Source organism: Microcaecilia unicolor, chromosome 5 (genome assembly GCF_901765095.1).
Source record: "Microcaecilia unicolor chromosome 5, aMicUni1.1, whole genome shotgun sequence".
NCBI lineage: Eukaryota > Metazoa > Chordata > Amphibia > Gymnophiona > Siphonopidae > Microcaecilia > Microcaecilia unicolor.
The window spans coordinates 192,439,055-192,457,028 of NC_044035.1; the positions used below are offsets into that span (position 1 = coordinate 192,439,055).

The 17,974-nt window shown below is 51.4% G+C and overlaps 1 protein-coding gene across 1 annotated transcript in view; it reads left to right on the forward strand.

Annotated features, from left to right (window-relative positions):
• The window catches only part of LOC115470474 (C-factor-like), a 306,672-nt gene that overhangs the window by 244,464 nt on the left and 44,234 nt on the right, over nt 1-17,974 (forward strand). The window contains exon 5 of the mRNA XM_030203679.1: nt 7,077-7,220. Within this exon, the coding sequence (XP_030059539.1) occupies nt 7,077-7,220 (144 nt within the window). The remainder of the gene's footprint in view (nt 1-7,076; nt 7,221-17,974) is intronic.

The window sequence follows — 17,974 nt, forward strand, 5'->3', positions numbered from 1 at the left end:
ATATCACAACATTTAAGATGAAGTATGGCTTTACAGATAGCAGACTTCAGGTATCTAAAGCAAGGAAGTATGATTCCAAGTCTTCAAACTGACCTGGAATGAAGATAGCGTCTGGGGAGATTCTGCTCTGGTCTTATCTGAAGCCGTCATCAGGACAGCGTGGTAAGATCACAGTGATATATTTCCAAGTCTGGGGTTAGGCAGTGGTTTTATCTAAGTACGACTGGTTTATGTCAGCTCTTGGTCAGGGAAAGCTGCTAATGTGTATTTTGCATAAGATGTGATAAGTTTTCATAAGGATCATTAGGATATCATTTGAATTGTTCTAATCATTACTGTACGTAGTCTCAGGATAATCAGAGTGTAGTTAGACAATATATTTTGTTAGTGTGCATATCAGTAAGAGATATTATATTGCATATAAGCTATTGCAGAATGTTTCTATTTTTCCACCTGTAATAAATAATAACAATTATCATCTGTGACGTGGCTTTGGTTCTTTGGCGAAGAACAAAACACTGGCAGGGTGCCAGCACAAGGTTTCTTTATAATATCCCCTAGACTGAGGGGAACCTTGTAATAAGTATTATCAGGGAATAATTATTGCCCTAATTACTTATTTTCATCCTACAATCTGCCATTTAGACTCCCAGTCTCGTAAGGTCCTCTTGTAATTTTTCAAAATCCTCCCGCAATTTAACGACTTTGAATAACTTTGTGTCATCAGCAAATTTAATTACCTCACTAGTTACTCCCATCTCTAGGTCATTTATAAATATGTTAAAAAGCAACGTTCCCAGCATAGACCCCTGGGGAACCCCACTAACTACTCTTCTCCATTGAGAATACTGACCATTTAACCCTACTCTCTTTTTTCTATCTTTTAACCAGCTTTTAATCCACAATAGAACACTACCTCCTATCCCAGGGTGTTGGTCTCTCAGCAGCCTAGTTCCTGCTCCCGAACTCCAGGCGACGGTGCCACGACTGCTCCACCGGCCCCACAGCCTTTTCCGATGGCGGCTCTCGACGCGCGCATTTGGGCCTTGATTCCAGAGCTTCTGGAGGGACTGCTGCATACATCTGCATCGGTGTCAGGGGTGCTTGCGCCTACCGCGTCACCTGCTACTGCTGTATCTGGCCCTCCATTTGCAGTGAGGTCCCCAAGCTCGGTGCCGTTTGTGGCTCCAATATCAGCTGTCACCCAGGTCGACTCCACATCGATGTCGATGGAGGAAGCTTCGCCGCAGTCAATGCGGGGATCAGCCCCTTGACATCACCATTGAGACCATGGGTCTTCGGTGTCGAGGCAGATTCAGTCTCAGAAATCACTGAGGGAAGTGCTTTCTGATACCTAGGAGGAGCGCTCATGGGAGTCAGAGGAGGATCCCAGGTAATTCTCCTCGAGTCCTTTGGGATTCCCTATGAATCTTCCCCTCCACCTGAAAGGAGACTGTCTCCTCCTGAGAGCCTCTCCTCATCTTTTGTTTGGTAAATGGCTCAGGCCATTCCATTCCTCGTAGACGTGGAGGCTGAGCCCAGGGCTAAGATGCTTGAGGTCCTGGACTACACCTCTCCACCTAAAGAGGAAGTGACAGCTCCTTTGCAGAAGGTACTCAGGGAAGTCCTTATGCAGAACTGGGCGTCCCCTGGCCCCGTGATCCCTAAGAAGACAGATTCTCAGTATCGGATCCACAGTGAACCTGGGTTAATGAGGTCTCAGTTACCCCATAACTCCATGGTGGTGGACTCCGCCCTCAAAAGAGCCAAGAGTTCTAGAGACTATGTTTCGGCGCCCCCAGGCAGAGAAGCTAGGACCTTGGACTCTTTTGGGAGGAAAATGTATCAGGCTGTTATGCTCGCTGCCCGTATCCAATCTTACCAAGCTCTTCACGAGCATCCACTTGCAGAACTCGGTGCGGCAGCTGTCTACTTTGGTTGATGCCCTCCCTCCGGAGCAGGCCAAACCTTTTCATCAGCTGGTCATGCAACAGAAGGTGTGTCGTAAATTTCTGGCCAGGGGCGCTTACGACACTTTTGATGTAGCATCCAGGATCTCTGCTCAAGGTAGAGCAATGCGCAGACTCTCATGGCTGCGTGTTTCTGACCTGGATCACTCAGTCCAGCAAAGAATAGTGGATGTTCCTTGCCGGGGGGATAATCTTTTGGGAGAGAAGGTAGAACATCTGATTGACCGGATCAATAAGCACACAGATGCTATGGCTTTTCTATCCCGCTGGGCACCTTCTGCTACCACCTTCTCAACAAGGAGGTATTTTGGTAGATCACAGAGTGCCCCCTATTCCTATTCCAGGCGTAGGTACACTTCGTTATCTTGCCAGCCTACTCAGGCTCAGCACCAGCGTGCTTGTTCCTGTCAACAGCATGCACCTAAGGCCCCTACTGCTCCCCAGCAAAAGCAAGGGATAGGCTTTTGACTGGCTGCAGGACAGCATAGCCAAACTAAAAGTGTCTGCCAGATGACTTGCCGGTCAGGGGGAGGTTAATGTTTTTTCACCAAAGGTGGCCTCTCATTACCTCCGACCGGTTCTTCAAATAGTCCGGTTAGGATGCACCCTCAATCTGGAATACAAACCTCCAAATTGCCCACCGGGAGCTCATTCATTCAGCTCCCAGCACAGGCAGGTACTTGTAGAGGAACTCTCTGCCCTTCTGAAGGCCCATGCAGTCGAACCCATTCCATCAGAGGAAGAAGGGCTGGTATTCTATTCTAGGTACTTCCTTGTGCAGAAGAAAATGGGGGGGATGTGTCCCATCCTAGACCTAAGGGCCCTGAACAAATTCCTAGTCTGAGAAAAGTTCAGGATGGTTTCCCTGGGCACCCTTCTTCCCATGATTCAGGAAAACGATTGGCTATGCTCTCTTGACTTGAAGGATGCATATACGCACTTCTTGATACTTCTAGCTCACAGGAAGTATCTTCTATTTCGGCTAGGAACACAGCACTTTCAGTACCGCGTACTGCCCTTTGGCCTAACATCAGCGCCCAGAGTATTCACAAAATGCCTAGCAGTGGTTGCAGCGTCACTAAGCCGGCTGGGAGTGCATGTGTTCCCTTATCTCGATGATTGGCTGGTGAAGAGCATCTCGGAGGACTGTGCTCGGGAGTCCATGTGGAGAACTATTCAGGTGCTGGAACTATTGGGGTTTGTAATAAATTACCCCGCCCCATCTCACTCTGGGTCAGAAATTGGAATTCATTGGAGCATTGCTCGACACAAGAACCCTATCTCCCTGAGACCCAGACAGACAACCTTCTGTCCCTGGTGTCCATGGTTCGAGCAGCATCATCAAGTTACAGCTCAGCAGATGTTGAGACTCTTGGGGCACATGGCCTCCACAGTTCATGTTACGCCCATGGCACGACTGCACATGAGATCTGCTCAATGGACCCTAGCTTCTCAGTGGGGTCAAGCCACGGGGAACCTAGAAGATGTCATCCATGTGTCCACCGACTTTGTCCATTCCCTCCAATGGTGGACAATTCAATCCAATTTGCCCATATCAAATTCCTCAGCCACAAAGTTCTTACGATGGCTGCATCTCTCCTGGGGTGGGGGGCTCATGTAGATGGGCTATACACTCAGGGAACCTGGTCCCCTCAGGAAACAGGTCTTCAGATCAACCTCCTGGAACTTTGAGCAATTTGGAACGCTCTAAGGGCTTTCAGAGATTGGCTGTCCAACCAAATTATCTTAATTCAAACAGACAATCAGGTTACAATGTACTACACCAACAAGCAGGGGGGGCACTGGATCTCACCACCTGTGTCAGGAAGCCGTCCAGATGTGGCTTTGGGCGTGCCGTCACGGCATGTTTTTCCAAGCCACTTATCTGGCAGGTGTAAACAACAGTATGGCTGACAAGCTGAGCAGGGTAATGCAACCTCATGAGTGGTCGCTGAATATGGGCAGAGCCCACAAGATCTTCTGAGCGTGGAGCACCCCCTTGGTGGATCTTTTCGCCACTCAAATCAATCACATGGTCCCTCAGTTCTGTTCCAGGCTTCAGGCCCACGACAGACTAGACAGACTACATTGGGGAACAGGCCTTCTGTACGCATATCCTCCTATACCTCTGGTGGGGAAGATTTTGCTGAAACTCAAGCAAGACCGTGGAACCATGATTCTGATTGCATCGTACTGGCCATGTCAAATATGGTTCCCTCCTCTTCTGGAATTACCCTCTGAAGAACCGTGGAGATTGGAGTGTTTTCTGATCCTCATCACCCAGAACGAGGGGTCACTTCTACATCCCAACCTCCAGTCTCTGGCTCTCACAGCCTGGATGTTGAGAGCCTAGAATTCACTTCCTTAGCTCTTTCGTGGTGGTGGGGGGGGGGGGGGGTGTCTCCCGAGTCTTGCTTGCTTCCAGGAAAGATTCCACTAAAAGGTGTTATTCTTTTAAATGGAGGAGGTTTGCCGTCTGGTGTGACAGCAAGGCTGTAGATCCTCTTTCTTGTCCTACACAGACCCTGCTTGAATACCTTCTACACTTATCAGAGTCTGGTCTCAGACTAACTCCGTAAGGGTTCACCTTAGTGCTTATCATCAACGTGTAGAAGGGAAGCCTATCTCTGGACAGCCTTTAGTTGTTCTCTTCATGAGAGGTTTGCTTTTATCAAAGCCCCCTGTAAAATCTCCGCCAGTGTCATGGAATCTCAACGTCGTTCTCACCCAGCTGATGAAAGCTCCTTTCAAGCCATTGAATTCCTGCCATCTGAAGTACTTGACTTGGAAGGTAATTTTCTTGGTGGCTGTTAACTTCAGCTTGTAGGGTCAGTGAGCTTCAGGCCCTAGTAGTGGATGCACCTTATACTAAATTTCATCACAACAGAGTAGTCCTCCGCACGCACCCTTAGTTCCTGCTGAAGGTGGTGTCAGAGTTCCATCTAAACCAGTCAATTGTTTTGCCAACATTTTTTCTCCGTCCTCATGCCCACCCTGGCGAAAGCAGCTTGCACAACTTGGATTGCAAGAGAATGTTAGCCTTTTACATGGAGCGGACGAAGCCCTTTAGACAGTCCACCCAGTTGTTTGTTTCTTTTAATCCCAACAGGAGGGGAATCGCCATCGGAAAGCGCACAATCTCCAGTTGGCTAGCAGATTGCATTTCCTTCGCCTGTGCCCAAGCTGGGCTGACTCTGGAGGGCCATGTCACGGCTCATAATGTCAGAGCCATGACTGCATTAGTGGCTCACTTAAAGCAGCTTCCATTGAAGAGATTTGCAAAGCTGCAACGTGGTCTTCAGTCCACACATTCACATCACACTACTGCCTTGAGCAGGATACCTGACGCGACAGTTTGGGCAGTCGGTGCTGCAGAATCTGTTTGGGATTTAGAATCCAACTCCACCCCCCCTAGGCCCTTCTTGTTCTGTTCCAGGCTGCACTCTCAGCTAGTTGTATATAGTTACAGGTTAATCTATGTTATGTCCTCGCCGTTGCAAGGTCCAGTTGACCAATGTTTGTTGTTTTGGGTGAGCCTGGGATGCTAGGGATATCCCAACTGTGAAATTAATACAGCCTGCTTGTTCTTGGAGAAAGCAAAGATAATTACTTGTAGCAGATATTCTCCGAGGACAGCAGGCTGATTATTCTCACAACCCCCCCCCCCCCCCCCCACCTCCTCTTGAAATTGTCTTCTCTTTCTAGTTTTTTACTTGTGACTAAACTGAGGAGCGCGGCCGTGCGTCAGGCAGGAAGGCACTCGGCGCATGCGCAGATGGACGTTTGGCACGTTAGAAGGCTCCAGCAGTTGGGCTGGTGCGGATCTCTGACCCAACTGTGAGAATAATCAACCTGCTGTCCTCAGAGAATACCTGCTACAAGTAAGTATCTTCACTTTGCTGGAAAAAGACTTATGGTTTGGTCCCCATTAGAAACTTATTTGAAAACATTATAGGTAAAATTTAAACTGACTTTCTTTATATTTATCTGTAACTGTTCTAAGGATAAGCAAATGTCAAATGTATATTTTCTTTCTAAGTCCCACTCCCTATTCCTTTTTCTTTCCTTCCCTATCTTTTTCCCCTTATCCCCTCTTCTACTTTTCCCTTTCTGATGTTTTTTCACCTTATTGTGGTACTTTGTTGCTGGACTATGTTTAAGTTTTCAACAATTGTATCAATGTATTTTCTTTTTCATAAAATGTAATAAAATGTTATGCCAAAAAATGGTCATTTTTCATTCATTTTAATTTTTATTTAACAATTGCCCCTCCACCTCACCCCCTCCCCACCTAAATAAACCTGTTGATATGTTTGAAATACAGAACTTTGAGCCTTCTGTGACACCTCTTTCCGTCTTGGATGTTAGATACTGTCTGATCAGTGGTGCTCAAGTGACATTAGAAACATCAGGTACCAGGGCTTTAGAATTGGGAGTCTTCTGCCAGTGTTACATGAGGGCTATAGTCTCTCATGTTATTTATTTTTGTTACATTTGTATCCCGCGCTTTCCCACTCATGGCAGGCTCAATGCGGCTTACATATTGTATACAGGTACTTATTTGTAGCAATGGAGGGTTAAGTGACTTGCCCAGAGTCACAAGGAGCTGCCTGTGCCTGAAGTGGGAATTGAACTCAGTTCCTCAGTTCCCCAGGACCAAAGTCCACCACCCCATAGGAGCCAACTTTTCAAAATTATTGGGGGTGCTAAGCCCGGTGGAAATAACCCTTCCTTGGACACATACAAGGATTTTTCTCAATATTGGGGGTGCTCAAGCACCCACAGAGTCGGCTCCTATGCACCACCCTAACCACTAAGCCACTCCTCCCACTTGTCTAGCCTCTTTCCCTTCTTGAAAATAACAATGAGGGGTTAATAGCATTTTGGAGAAGCATGGAATTGGCCTCCTTTGTCTAACTTAAGTGTGAGGTTGGTGACTTTGCAAAGGTTTCCCTAGCACTACTGAATGTTCCTGTCCTATCATAAAATTGTATTTCCTTTCCTCTCTTTTATTATGTGTTTTTTTTTTGCCAGTTAGAGCAGTATAGGATATTTAATAAAAGTATAAACTATTCTATTGACAGTGCCCCCTCTATATTTCTCCAGGCTTTGCACCCTTTGCTGAAGAAAGGTGCTCAGGAGAATTGCAGCAAATCGTCCATTGTTCATATTTCTGCTGGTCTGGGATCAATGGAAGAGGTGCCCAGCCTGTTTACAGCTTTTCCAGCAATCTCCTATCGCTGCAGCAAGGTATAGTTCAAATTTTTGTATTACCACTATTTTCTCTCTCCCATTTTTCCCAAAGAAACCCAACTTGTCCATTACAACTTATACCCTTTTCGATGATAAATCAATGCAGAGTTATATCTGAACACTGACCTCTGAATGTGTGCTTCATTTCTCACTTTACTGAGTCACTAACAGGATGTTTTTTGTTTTTATTTTTTAATAAAGTTTTATCCATGTGTAAAACACTTTCCTGCTTATAATCGAAAGAGAAAAACGCCTATAGTGCGACCCAAATCGGGAGATAGACGTTTATCTCCCAAAAACGAATAAATCAGTATAATGGAAACAAAACTTTCAGTGCGTCCATTTCGCTCGTATGCTCAGATACAAACGCCCAAATAAGGGGCGTGTCGGGGGTGTGTCAGGGGCGGTGTTACGAGGTGGTTGTCTACAACTTATAACGGATAGCGAAATGATTTTGGGTGGGCGGGAACATGGGCGTCATTGCTTAGACCCGAAATAAAAGCGACCAGAGCAAGGGGGAAATCGTCTTTAGACCCATTAGCGATTGTGTGGAGTTGGAGAGTGGCGAGATCGGTGTTGGGAGAGCTGAATTGTTGGTTGCAGAGAAAGCTGAGTGTGTGGAGTACCTGTTAGGTTCGTCTGTGTGCCCTAGTCGGAACGTTGTCACCCTCACCTGCCTCTTTTGTGTCTTATCTTTTGACCTTTCCCTACTCCTCCTCCTTGCTCTATCAGTCCCTTGCCCTTCCCCTCCCCTCCCCCTCCCCCTATCTCTCTCCATTCACTGTTCCCACGTGTATATTGTATTCCCTGACCTCCGTTTGTCTCTGTGTTGCCTGTACTGTTTGGCCAGTGAGTGGCCAGAGGGCGTGGTGGCTGGCAGTGAGAGATCTGTGTGCTGTTCTTGTTTTACTACTAGTACTAATACTTGCACTGGTGGGGATATGGATGCAGTTAATGCACTGGTGACTGGCATGGTAGAGGAAGAGGCCACACACCGCAGCAGGTATTCACGGCCCCGAGTGTTCAGGCCCCGCACCACCTTCCTACACCTCACTGACCAGCAGTGTCTAACAAGGTTCAGGTTTGATAGGGCGACCATTGTGCAGCTTTGTGAGCAGCTGAAACCCCTCCTTCAGCCCCAGACCATAAGGAATAACTCCATCCCTGTCCACCTCAAAATCACTGCCTCTCTCTCTGTCCTGGCCACTGGGAGTTTTCAATCTGTATTAGCTGCTAACACAGGGCTCACCAAGGCTTCTATTTCACACTGTCTCACCCAGTTCCTGGATGCTTTTCTAACTCACACCTCTCACTACATCACTTTCCCCACCACCCCCCAGGCCCTGCACAACAACATGGCTGCCTTCTATGCTGTTGCTAGATTCCCCTCGGTCATAGGTGTGATTGGTTGCACACACGTAGCCCTCAGACCCCTCCCCCCCCTCCCCCCCGGCCACACAAAGCCACCTACAGAAACAGGAAGGCATTTCATTCTATGAACATGCAAGTTGTGTGTGATGCCCAGGGGGAAATATTAGACGTTTGTCCCAGGTACCCCAGTTCCACCCACAATGCCTACATCCTAAAGCACTCGAGCATCTTCCGCAGGTTTGAGCGAGGGGAGTTCACTGGTGGATGGCTACTAGGTAAGTGCAACATGGATGTACCCATACTATACCTCCTCCACTGGGCAACCCTTCACCCTGCCTTCCTCCACCTCACTCCACAACCCACTATCCTAATCCCCCCCCCCCCCCCCCCCCCCCCCCCCGTACCTGCTCCAAGCAATATACACTCATCTATCTCATTCTGTTTTTCTCCAAAGGTGACCGAGGCTACCCGCAGAGGACGTGGCTCATGACCCCCATGGTGCACCCACAACCAGGGGCAGAAGAAACCTACAACAGGAGGCATCGGAGCACCCGGGGGATCATTGAGTGGACCTTTGGCTTCTTGAAAAACCGGTTCCGCTGTCTGGACCGGTCTGGAGGAGAGCTGCTCTACAGTCCAGAAAAGGTGGCCAAGATCTTTGTGGCATGCTGCATGCTGCACAATTTGGCCCAGCACAGAGGACAGGCCCTCCCAGAGGAGCCACAGCCACCAGAGGAGGCCCCAGATGAGCAGGTAGAGGAGCCCCCTCCACCCCCAGCCCACAGAGCAGAGCTCACTGCTTACCAGCTTGGCGTCAGAGCCAGACAAAGACTCATGGAAACAAGTAAGTGCACATTTATTTGTATTATTCACATAAGTGGTACCATCACACCACCCACCAACCCTCACCCTCCAGCATGTGCCGTCACATTCCCCGTCCCCTCTTACCCCTCCCACGGACTTCCTTTGCAGCTGGTGCTGCAGGGGAAGTCTGTTCAGACTCCTCTGATGGGCTGCTCCCACTGTCCTCCTCCGTATCCACACAGCAGTCTGTGGCTTTGGCTGCGCTGTGGAAATCCGGCCACCTTGTTGGCTGTAGCCTGGCCACAGGACCCAGAAGGGGAGCTGGTTTGGTGGGTGCTGCACTAGTGGCTGCGGAGGCGGACGATCTGAACGCCCACCTCTTAGCTGGTGGTTGCTGCCCACTGGAGGAGGTGGATAGCAGGTCTTGCTGCAGCAGCACCGGTGAAGTAGGTGCTGTGACCTGAGGGCGCAGGCCTTCAATGCTGTGCTGCAGCTGTTGGAGTTACTGGAGCACCTCCTGGTGGACTTGGTGCTGTGCCTGGAGCAGTTCCTGGTGGGCTTGGCGCTGCGCCTGCAGTGTCTCCCGCTGCAGCTCTAATTTTTGCTGCCGGTACTCCTCCAAGCTCACATTGTGCCGCAGCAAATCAGTGGCCAGCCGCAGTAGTTGCCTCCTTTGGCTGGATGGCCTCTGGCGAGGAGCTGGCCCCCCTATATGCATCCTCCTCATCAGCAAAGTCAACCGGTGGTAGAGGTCCAGCCTCTGCTGGTGGTGCTGGTGGAGGTTCAGCCTCTACTGCTGGTTCTGCTGCTGCAGGTGGTGGAGGTACAGCCTCTACTGCTGCTGCTGCAGCAGGTGGTGGAGGCAGAGGCTGTGCTGCTGGTGCTGCAGGCGGTGGAGGTAGAGGCTGTACTGCTGATGCAGGCGGTGGAGGTAGAGGCTGTACTGCTGCTGCAGGCAGTGGAGGTTGAGGCTGTACTGCTGTTGTAGGTGGTAGAGGTTGAGGCTGTCCTACTGGTGTAGGTGGTGGAGGTTGAGGCTGTCCTGCTGGTGTAGGCCTTTGTTGGGATTGGAGGTCACTAGGGCCAGCCTCATCAGTCATCATCTGTATAGCACAAGGGTGAGGAAGTGTGTTGGTGAAAATAACCCACTTTTGTCTTTCAGCATTCATATACATTGCCCCACACTTCATGACCCAGCAAAGAGAGATGGTGAAGAGGAATGGAATTGACATCCATGTGAAAGAGAGCACCACAGGCAGCTGGATACAGGTGGTGGACAGACAGCCAAGAGAGGGACACCGCTCACAACTTTGTGGACAAGCTGTTTGTTGTATATTTGTTAAAGTGAAGGACATTTGAGCATGTCTTGTGTTACTACTGACTTGGTAGACTGCCTAGAACTGCTTTATGACCCCAATTACAGGCTCCTTGTTGCATGCATGTGGCCCACACTGACTAGATCACAGAGGTGACAGAAGGAAATAGGCACAGTTTGGTGATGGGAAAATAGGAGGGAGTAGGAAGGAAGGGCCCCAAAGTTGTGCCACAGTAGTAACCTACACACACCTATAGGAGCCAAGTGTAAAGTATTATTGGGGGTGCTAAGCCCAGTGCAAAGAATCCCTCCCTGGACACCTACATGATATTTCCTCAATATTGGGGGTGCTCAAACACCCACAGCACCCACAGAGTCTGCTCCTATGACACACATTAATACTACCACTACTCAAATAGAGCTTACAATTTAATTAAGATGCACACACAGGACAAGTAAGAGGGAAGCCAATGACTACGGTAGGGATAGGGAGTAAGGGTACAGAGCAAGTGAGTAGGGGTTAGGAGGTCAGGACACCATCATAAAGGTGGGTGTTTATTCCACATATGAAGACAGCCTGAGATTCACCCTGGTGAAACTCCTCCCCACACCTCCCTCCTCCTGCCCCCCCACTCCTCACCTCCCTCCCCCTGGCCCCAACTTGTATAACACAGTGTAGTGCAGCACAACAGAATACCCCAACCTCATAACGGACAACCTACCTGAGCCCTCAAGCTGGGCCGAGGTGTCAAGGGACCCGATCCCGTGGATGCCCTCCTGGGGTAGGAGAGCGTGAACCATCAGCTCCATGGGGGTGAGGTTGGCTGTGTCATGTGATGCGGGATTGGCCCCAGCCTTCCTCCTCACAGGAACTCCCTTGTTGGACGGGGGATAGGCGTGTCTGATATGGGCACTTTAATTTCGGTTATACACACAATTCCTAAACGTGCCCAGCTGAGGTAGCGATTTGAAGCGCGTGATTTAGATTATGGGTAGATAACTATGGGCGTCCCCACCTGCCTTCCCCTTCTTGATTGCCATTTAACCCGCGATTTTATGCGCTGGGACTTTGGCAGTTCTGATTCACATTAGTTCACACGTTTTACCCTCACTTATATTAAGGTTTGTGTTTGGCAAGGTATGCTTCGGTACACCTGTGTATTTTGGGGGGTTATTTGTGGTTGCCCTCAGCCAACAACACTTCCGTTTCCATCCTTTGAGCCTCTTCCTGTCTCCCATTCTCTCTGCCTGGTTGTAGCAGGCAGTCTGTGGGAGCTAAGAAATTGCTACAATCGCACTAAATCAAGCACCCCTCGGCAAGGGTCCTTTCACTGAGGCAGACTTCCAGCTAATGTTCCAGAAGATAGAAGGCGCACTACACATTCTTGAAACAGACATTCATGGTAAGCTCTTATTTCTCTGCCACCTCTTCTCTTTCTGCTCATCATCAAGGAGTGTCCATTCACTGTATGTTGTCTGCAGTCAACTCTTAGTTGTATGTTCACCACAGGTTCCTGTGCACTGGTTGGAGGCCATCAGCTCCGTACTGTGTGGTTCTGCCAGGTCCTCAATGCTGTGGGCCAGCTGTTGCAGCTGCTGTATTGGTTCCCGGTAGGTTCAATCCTTGTTTATGTGCTGAACCCCAGTCCCCATTTATGAAATGGCCACCCATTCTCACTTTTGATAGGAGGGGGAGAGGGAACAATATAGGCAATTCATGTTTTTAGCACAGTATTGAACACAGTCCTACAATCCTCCATAGTTCTGGAACAACAACATTTCTAACATGTAGACTGCAAACTAGTTTCAAGGTGGCCACAGTACTGCCTACTGAGCCCTTAAGACATGGTGAGGGAGAGGGTTTGTGCTTACAGGTCCTAACCCAAATTACCCTGGTGGCTGCCGTGGCCTAGTGGTTAGATCACCAGCCTTGTAATCACAAGGTTGCCAATTCAATTCCCACTGCTGCGCCTTGTGAGCTAGAGTGAGCCACTTAACCCTCCATTCTCCGAGGACAAGCAGGCTGCTTGTTCTCACTGATGGGTGACGTCCACGGCAGCCCCTCCAATCGGAATCTTCACTAGCAAAGTCCTTTGCTAGCCCTCGCGCGCACCGCGCATGCGTGGCCGTCTTCCCGCCCGAAACCGGCTCGAGCCGGCCAGTCTTCTTTCGTCCGCACTCGGTACGGTCGTGTTTTCGCCCCGTGTCGAGCCCCGGAAAGTCGACCTCGCGCGTCCGTTTTTCGACGTGTTTTTTCTTCGGAAAATCTTCAAACTGTTGGGAAGTGCTCCGGAAGCCCTAGGGTTTCGTTTGCCCCTTCCCGTATTTTTCAGATTTTGCCCCGGTAAGTTTTCTTTCGTCGTCGGGGTAGGCCTCTTTTCGGCCTCGGTCGAGATTTTTCTCCCTTAAAGTTTTGGTGCTCACCTTCGTCATTTCGGATTTTGATTTCGCCGGCGTGATTTTTCCGCCCATGACATCGAAGCCTTCCAGCGGCTTCAAGAAGTGCACCCAGTGCGCCCGAGTAATCTCGCTCACTGATAGGCACTCGTCGTGTCTTCAGTGTCTGGGGGCCGAGCACCGTCCTCAGAACTGTAGTCTGTGTTCCCTGTTACAAAGGCGGACTCAGGTAGCGAGATTGGCCCAGTGGAACGTTTTGTTCTCGGGCTTTTCGTCGGCATCAGCACCAGGGTCGTCGAGTGCATCGACGTCGTCAGCGTCCAGACCTTCATCCTCGGCCGCCAGTGCATCGAGTGCATCGAGGCATCGGCCCTCTGCATCGGCGCCGAGACATCGGATAGCTGCATCGACGTCGGTGGTACCGGGACCTCGTCTGCTGATGTCGTCGGACAGTGGTGCATCGTCAGGAGTGCAGGTGAGGGCTGTCCATTCCCCTGCTGGTGGCGGTGAGCCTTCGGGTGGGTCTCCCCCTACCCTGAGGGCTCCTGCGGTACAGCCCCCCCGAGATCGACCTCCTTCGACCTCGGCCCCGAGGAAGCGACGGCTGGATTCTACGTCCTCCTCGTCGGTGCCGGGGAGCTCCGGTGACATGCTTCGGAAGAAGTCGAAGAAGCATCGACACCGGTCTCCTCCCCGCGTCGGCACCGAGAGCTCTGGGTCGCCGAGGGAGTCGGCACCCAGCAGGCATCGGCAACAAGAGGACCGCTCACCCTCTGTGCAGGAGGTGTCGATGCGCTCCACTCTGGACAGCCCGGAACAGCCTCCACGCCCGGAACAGGTTCTGACGTCGATGCCTGCATCGGCCTCCATGCCTTTCTCTGCAGCCGCTCTGAACGAGAGCCTCCGGGCCGTTCTCCCAGAGATTCTGGGAGAGCTGTTGCGCCCTACCCCTCCGGTACCGGCGGTGCTTGCGCCTCCGGTACCGTCGAGCGTGGCGCCGGCTGGCCCATCGCCCGGGGTGAGGTCCCCGACGTCGGTACCGCGTGCGGTGCCGACTGCGGCCACCTCCCAGGAGGGCTCCCCGACTACGTCGGCGGAGGGAGCTTCGCCGATGCGGGCGAGGGAGTCTACCTCTCGACGCCCCCATCGTGGACGTGGCTCCACTGAGTCGAGCGGGGCGAGGTTGCAGACACAGGTTCGTGAACTTGTGTCTGACACCGAGGGTGAGGCCTCGTGGGAGGAAGAGGAAGACCCCAGATATTTCTCTGACGAGGAGTCTGAGGGTCTTCCTTCTGATCCTACTCCCTCCCCTGAAAGACAGCTTTCTCCTCCTGAGAGTCTGTCTTTCGCTTCCTTTGTCCGGGAGATGTCTACGGCCATCCCCTTCCCGGTGGTTGTGGAGGACGAGCCCAGGGCTGAAATGTTTGAGCTCCTGGACTATCCTTCTCCACCTAAGGAAGCATCCACTGTTCCCTTGCACCATGTCCTGAAAAAGACATTGCTTGCGAACTGGACCAAGCCACTAAGTAATCCCCACATCCCCAAGAAGATCGAGTCCCAGTACCGGATCCATGGGGACCCAGAGCTGATGCGCACTCAGTTGCCTCATGACTCTGGAGTTGTGGAGTTGCTTCGGCGCCCCCGGGCAAAGACTCTAGAACCTTAGACTCCTTTGGGAGGAAGGCCTACCATTCCTCTATGCTCGTGGCCAAAATCCAGTCTTACCAGCTCTACACGAGCATACACATGCGGAACAATGTGCGGCAGTTGGCGGGCTTGGTTGATGCGCTCCCCCCTGAGCAAGCCAAGCCTTTTCAGGAGGTGGTCAGGCAGCTGAAGGCGTGCAGAAAATTCCTGGCCAGAGGGGTGTATGACACCTTTGATGTTGCGTCCAGGGCCGCTGCTCAAGGTGTGGTGATGCGCAGGCTCTCATGGCTGCGTGCCTCCGACCTGGAGAATAGACTCCAGCAGCGGATTGCGGACTCGCCTTGCCGTGCGGACAATATTTTTGGAGAGAAGGTCGAGCAGGTGGTAGAGCATCTCCACCAGCGGGACACCGCATTCGACAAGTTCTCCCGCCGGCAGCCTTCAGCCTCTACCTCTACAGGTAGAAGATTTTTTGGGGGAAGGAGGACTGTTCCCTACTCTTCTGGCAAGCGTAGGTACAATCCTCCTTCTAGACAGCCTGCGGCCCAGGCTAAGCCCCAGCGCGCTCGCTCTCGTCAGCAGCGTGCGCCTCAGCAAGGCCCCGCGGCTCCCCAGCAAAAGCAAGGGGCGAGCTTTTGACTGGCTCCAGCAGAGCATAGCCGACATACAAGTGTCAGTGCCGGGCGACCTGCCGGTCGGGGGGAGGTTGAAAGCTTTTCACCAAAGGTGGCCTCTCATAACCTCCGACCAGTGGGCTCTGCAAATAGTCCGGCAAGGATACACCCTCAATTTGGCCTCAAAACCTCCAAATTGTCCACCGGGAGCTCAGTCTTACAGCTTCCAGCACAAGCAGGTACTTCCAGAGGAACTCTCCGCCCTTCTCAGCGCCAATGCGGTCGAGCCCGTGCCATCCGGGCAAGAAGGGCTGGGATTCTATTCCAGGTACTTCCTTGTGGAAAAGAAAACAGGGGGGATGCTTCCCATCCTAGACCTAAGGGCCCTGAACAAATATCTCGTAAAAGAAAAGTTCAGGATGCTTTCCCTGAGCACCCTACTTCCCATGATTCAGGAAAACAATTGGCTATGCTCTCTGGACTTGAAGGATGCCTACACACACATCCCGATACTGCCAGCTCACAGACAGTATCTGCGATTTCAGCTGGGCACACGTCACTTCCAGTACTGTGTGCTACCCTTTGGGCTCGCCTCTGCGCCCAGGGTGTTCACAAAGTGCTTGGCTGTAGTAGCAGCAGCACTTCGCAGGCTGGGGGTGCACGTGTTCCCATATCTCGACGATTGGCTGGTGAAGAACATGTCCGAGGCAGGAGCCCTGCAGTCCATGCAGATGACTATTCGCCTCCTGGAGCTACTGGGGTTTGTGATAAATTACCCAAAGTCCCATCTTCTCCCAGCACAGAGACTCGAATTCATAGGAGCTCTGCTGGATTCTCGGACGGCTCGCGCCTATCTCCCAGAGGCGAGAGCCAACAACTTGTTGTCCCTCGTCTCGCGGGTGCGAGCGTCCCAGCAGATCACAGCTCGGCAGATGTTGAGATTGCTGGGCCACATGGCCTCCACAGTTCATGTGACTCCCATGGCCCGCCTTCACATGAGATCTGCTCAATGGACCCTAGCTTCTCAGTGGTTTCAGGCTGCTGGGGATCTAGAAGACGTGATCCACCTGTCCACGAGTTTTCTCGAATCCCTGTATTGGTGGACGATTTGGTCCAATTTGACTCTGGGACGTCCTTTCCAAATTCCTCAGCCACAAAAAGTGCTGACAACGGATGCGTCTCTCCTGGGATGGGGAGCTCATGTCGATGGGCTTCACACCCAAGGAAGCTGGTCCCTCCAGGAACGCAATCTACAGATCAATCTTCTGGAGTTGCGAGCGATCTGGAACGCTCTGAAGGCTTTCAGAGATCGGCTGTCCCACCAAATTATCCAAATTCAGACAGACAACCAGGTTGCCATGTACTACGTCAACAAGCAGGGGGGCACCGGATCTCGCCCCCTGTGTCAGGAAGCCGTCAGCATGTGGCTCTGGGCTCGCCGGCACGGCATGGTGCTCCAAGCCACATATCTGGCAGGCGTAAACAACAGTCTGGCCGACAGGTTGAGCAGGATTATGCAACCTCACGAGTGGTCGCTCAATTCCCGAGTGGTGCGCCAGATCTTCCAAGCGTGGGGCACCCCCTTGGTGGATCTCTTCACATCTCGAGCAAACCACAAAGTCCCTCAATTCTGTTCCAGGCTTCAGGCCCCCGGCAGACTGGCATCGGATGCCTTCCTCCTGCATTGGGGGGAGGGCCTGCTGTATGCTTATCCTCCCATTCCTCTGGTGGGGAAGACTTTGTTGAAACTCAAGCAAGACCGAGGCACCATGATTCTGATTGCTCCTTTTTGGCCGCGTCAGATCTGGTTCCCTCTTCTTCTGGAGTTATCCTCCGAAGAACCGTGGAGATTGGAGTGTTTTCCGACCCTCATCACGCAGGACGAAGGGGCTCTTCTGCATCCCAGCCTCCGGTCCCTGGCTCTCACGGCCTGGATGTTGAGAGCGTAGACTTTGCCTCTTTGGGTCTGTCAGAGGGTGTCTCCCGCATCTTGCTTCCTTCCAGGAAAGATTCCACTAAGAGGAGTTACTTCTTTTTATGGAGGAGGTTTGCCGTCTGGTGTGACAGCAAGGCCCTAGATCCTCGCTCTTGTCCTACACAGACCCTGCTTGAATACCTTCTGCACTTTTCTGAGTCTGGTCTTAAGACCAACTCTGTAAGGGTTCACCTTAGTGCGATTAGTGCATACCATTACCGTGTGGAAGGTAAGCCGATCTCAGGACAGCCTTTAGTTGTTCGCTTCATGAGAGGTTTGCTGTTGTCAAAGCCCCCTATCAAGCCTCCTACAGTGTCATGGGATCTCAATGTCGTTCTCACCCAGCTGATGAAACCTCCTTTTGAGCCACTGAACTCCTGCCATCTGAAGTACTTGACCTGGAAGGTCATTTTCTTGGTGGCAGTTACTTCAGCTCGTAGAGTCAGTGAGCTTCAGGCCCTGGTAGCCCAGGCCCCTTACACCAAATTTCATCATAACAGAGTAGTCCTCCGCACTCACCCTAAGTTCTTGCCAAAGGTCGTGTCGGAGTTCCATCTGAACCAGTCAATTGTCTTGCCAACATTCTTTCCCCGTCCTCATTCCTGCCCTGCTGAACGTCAGCTGCACA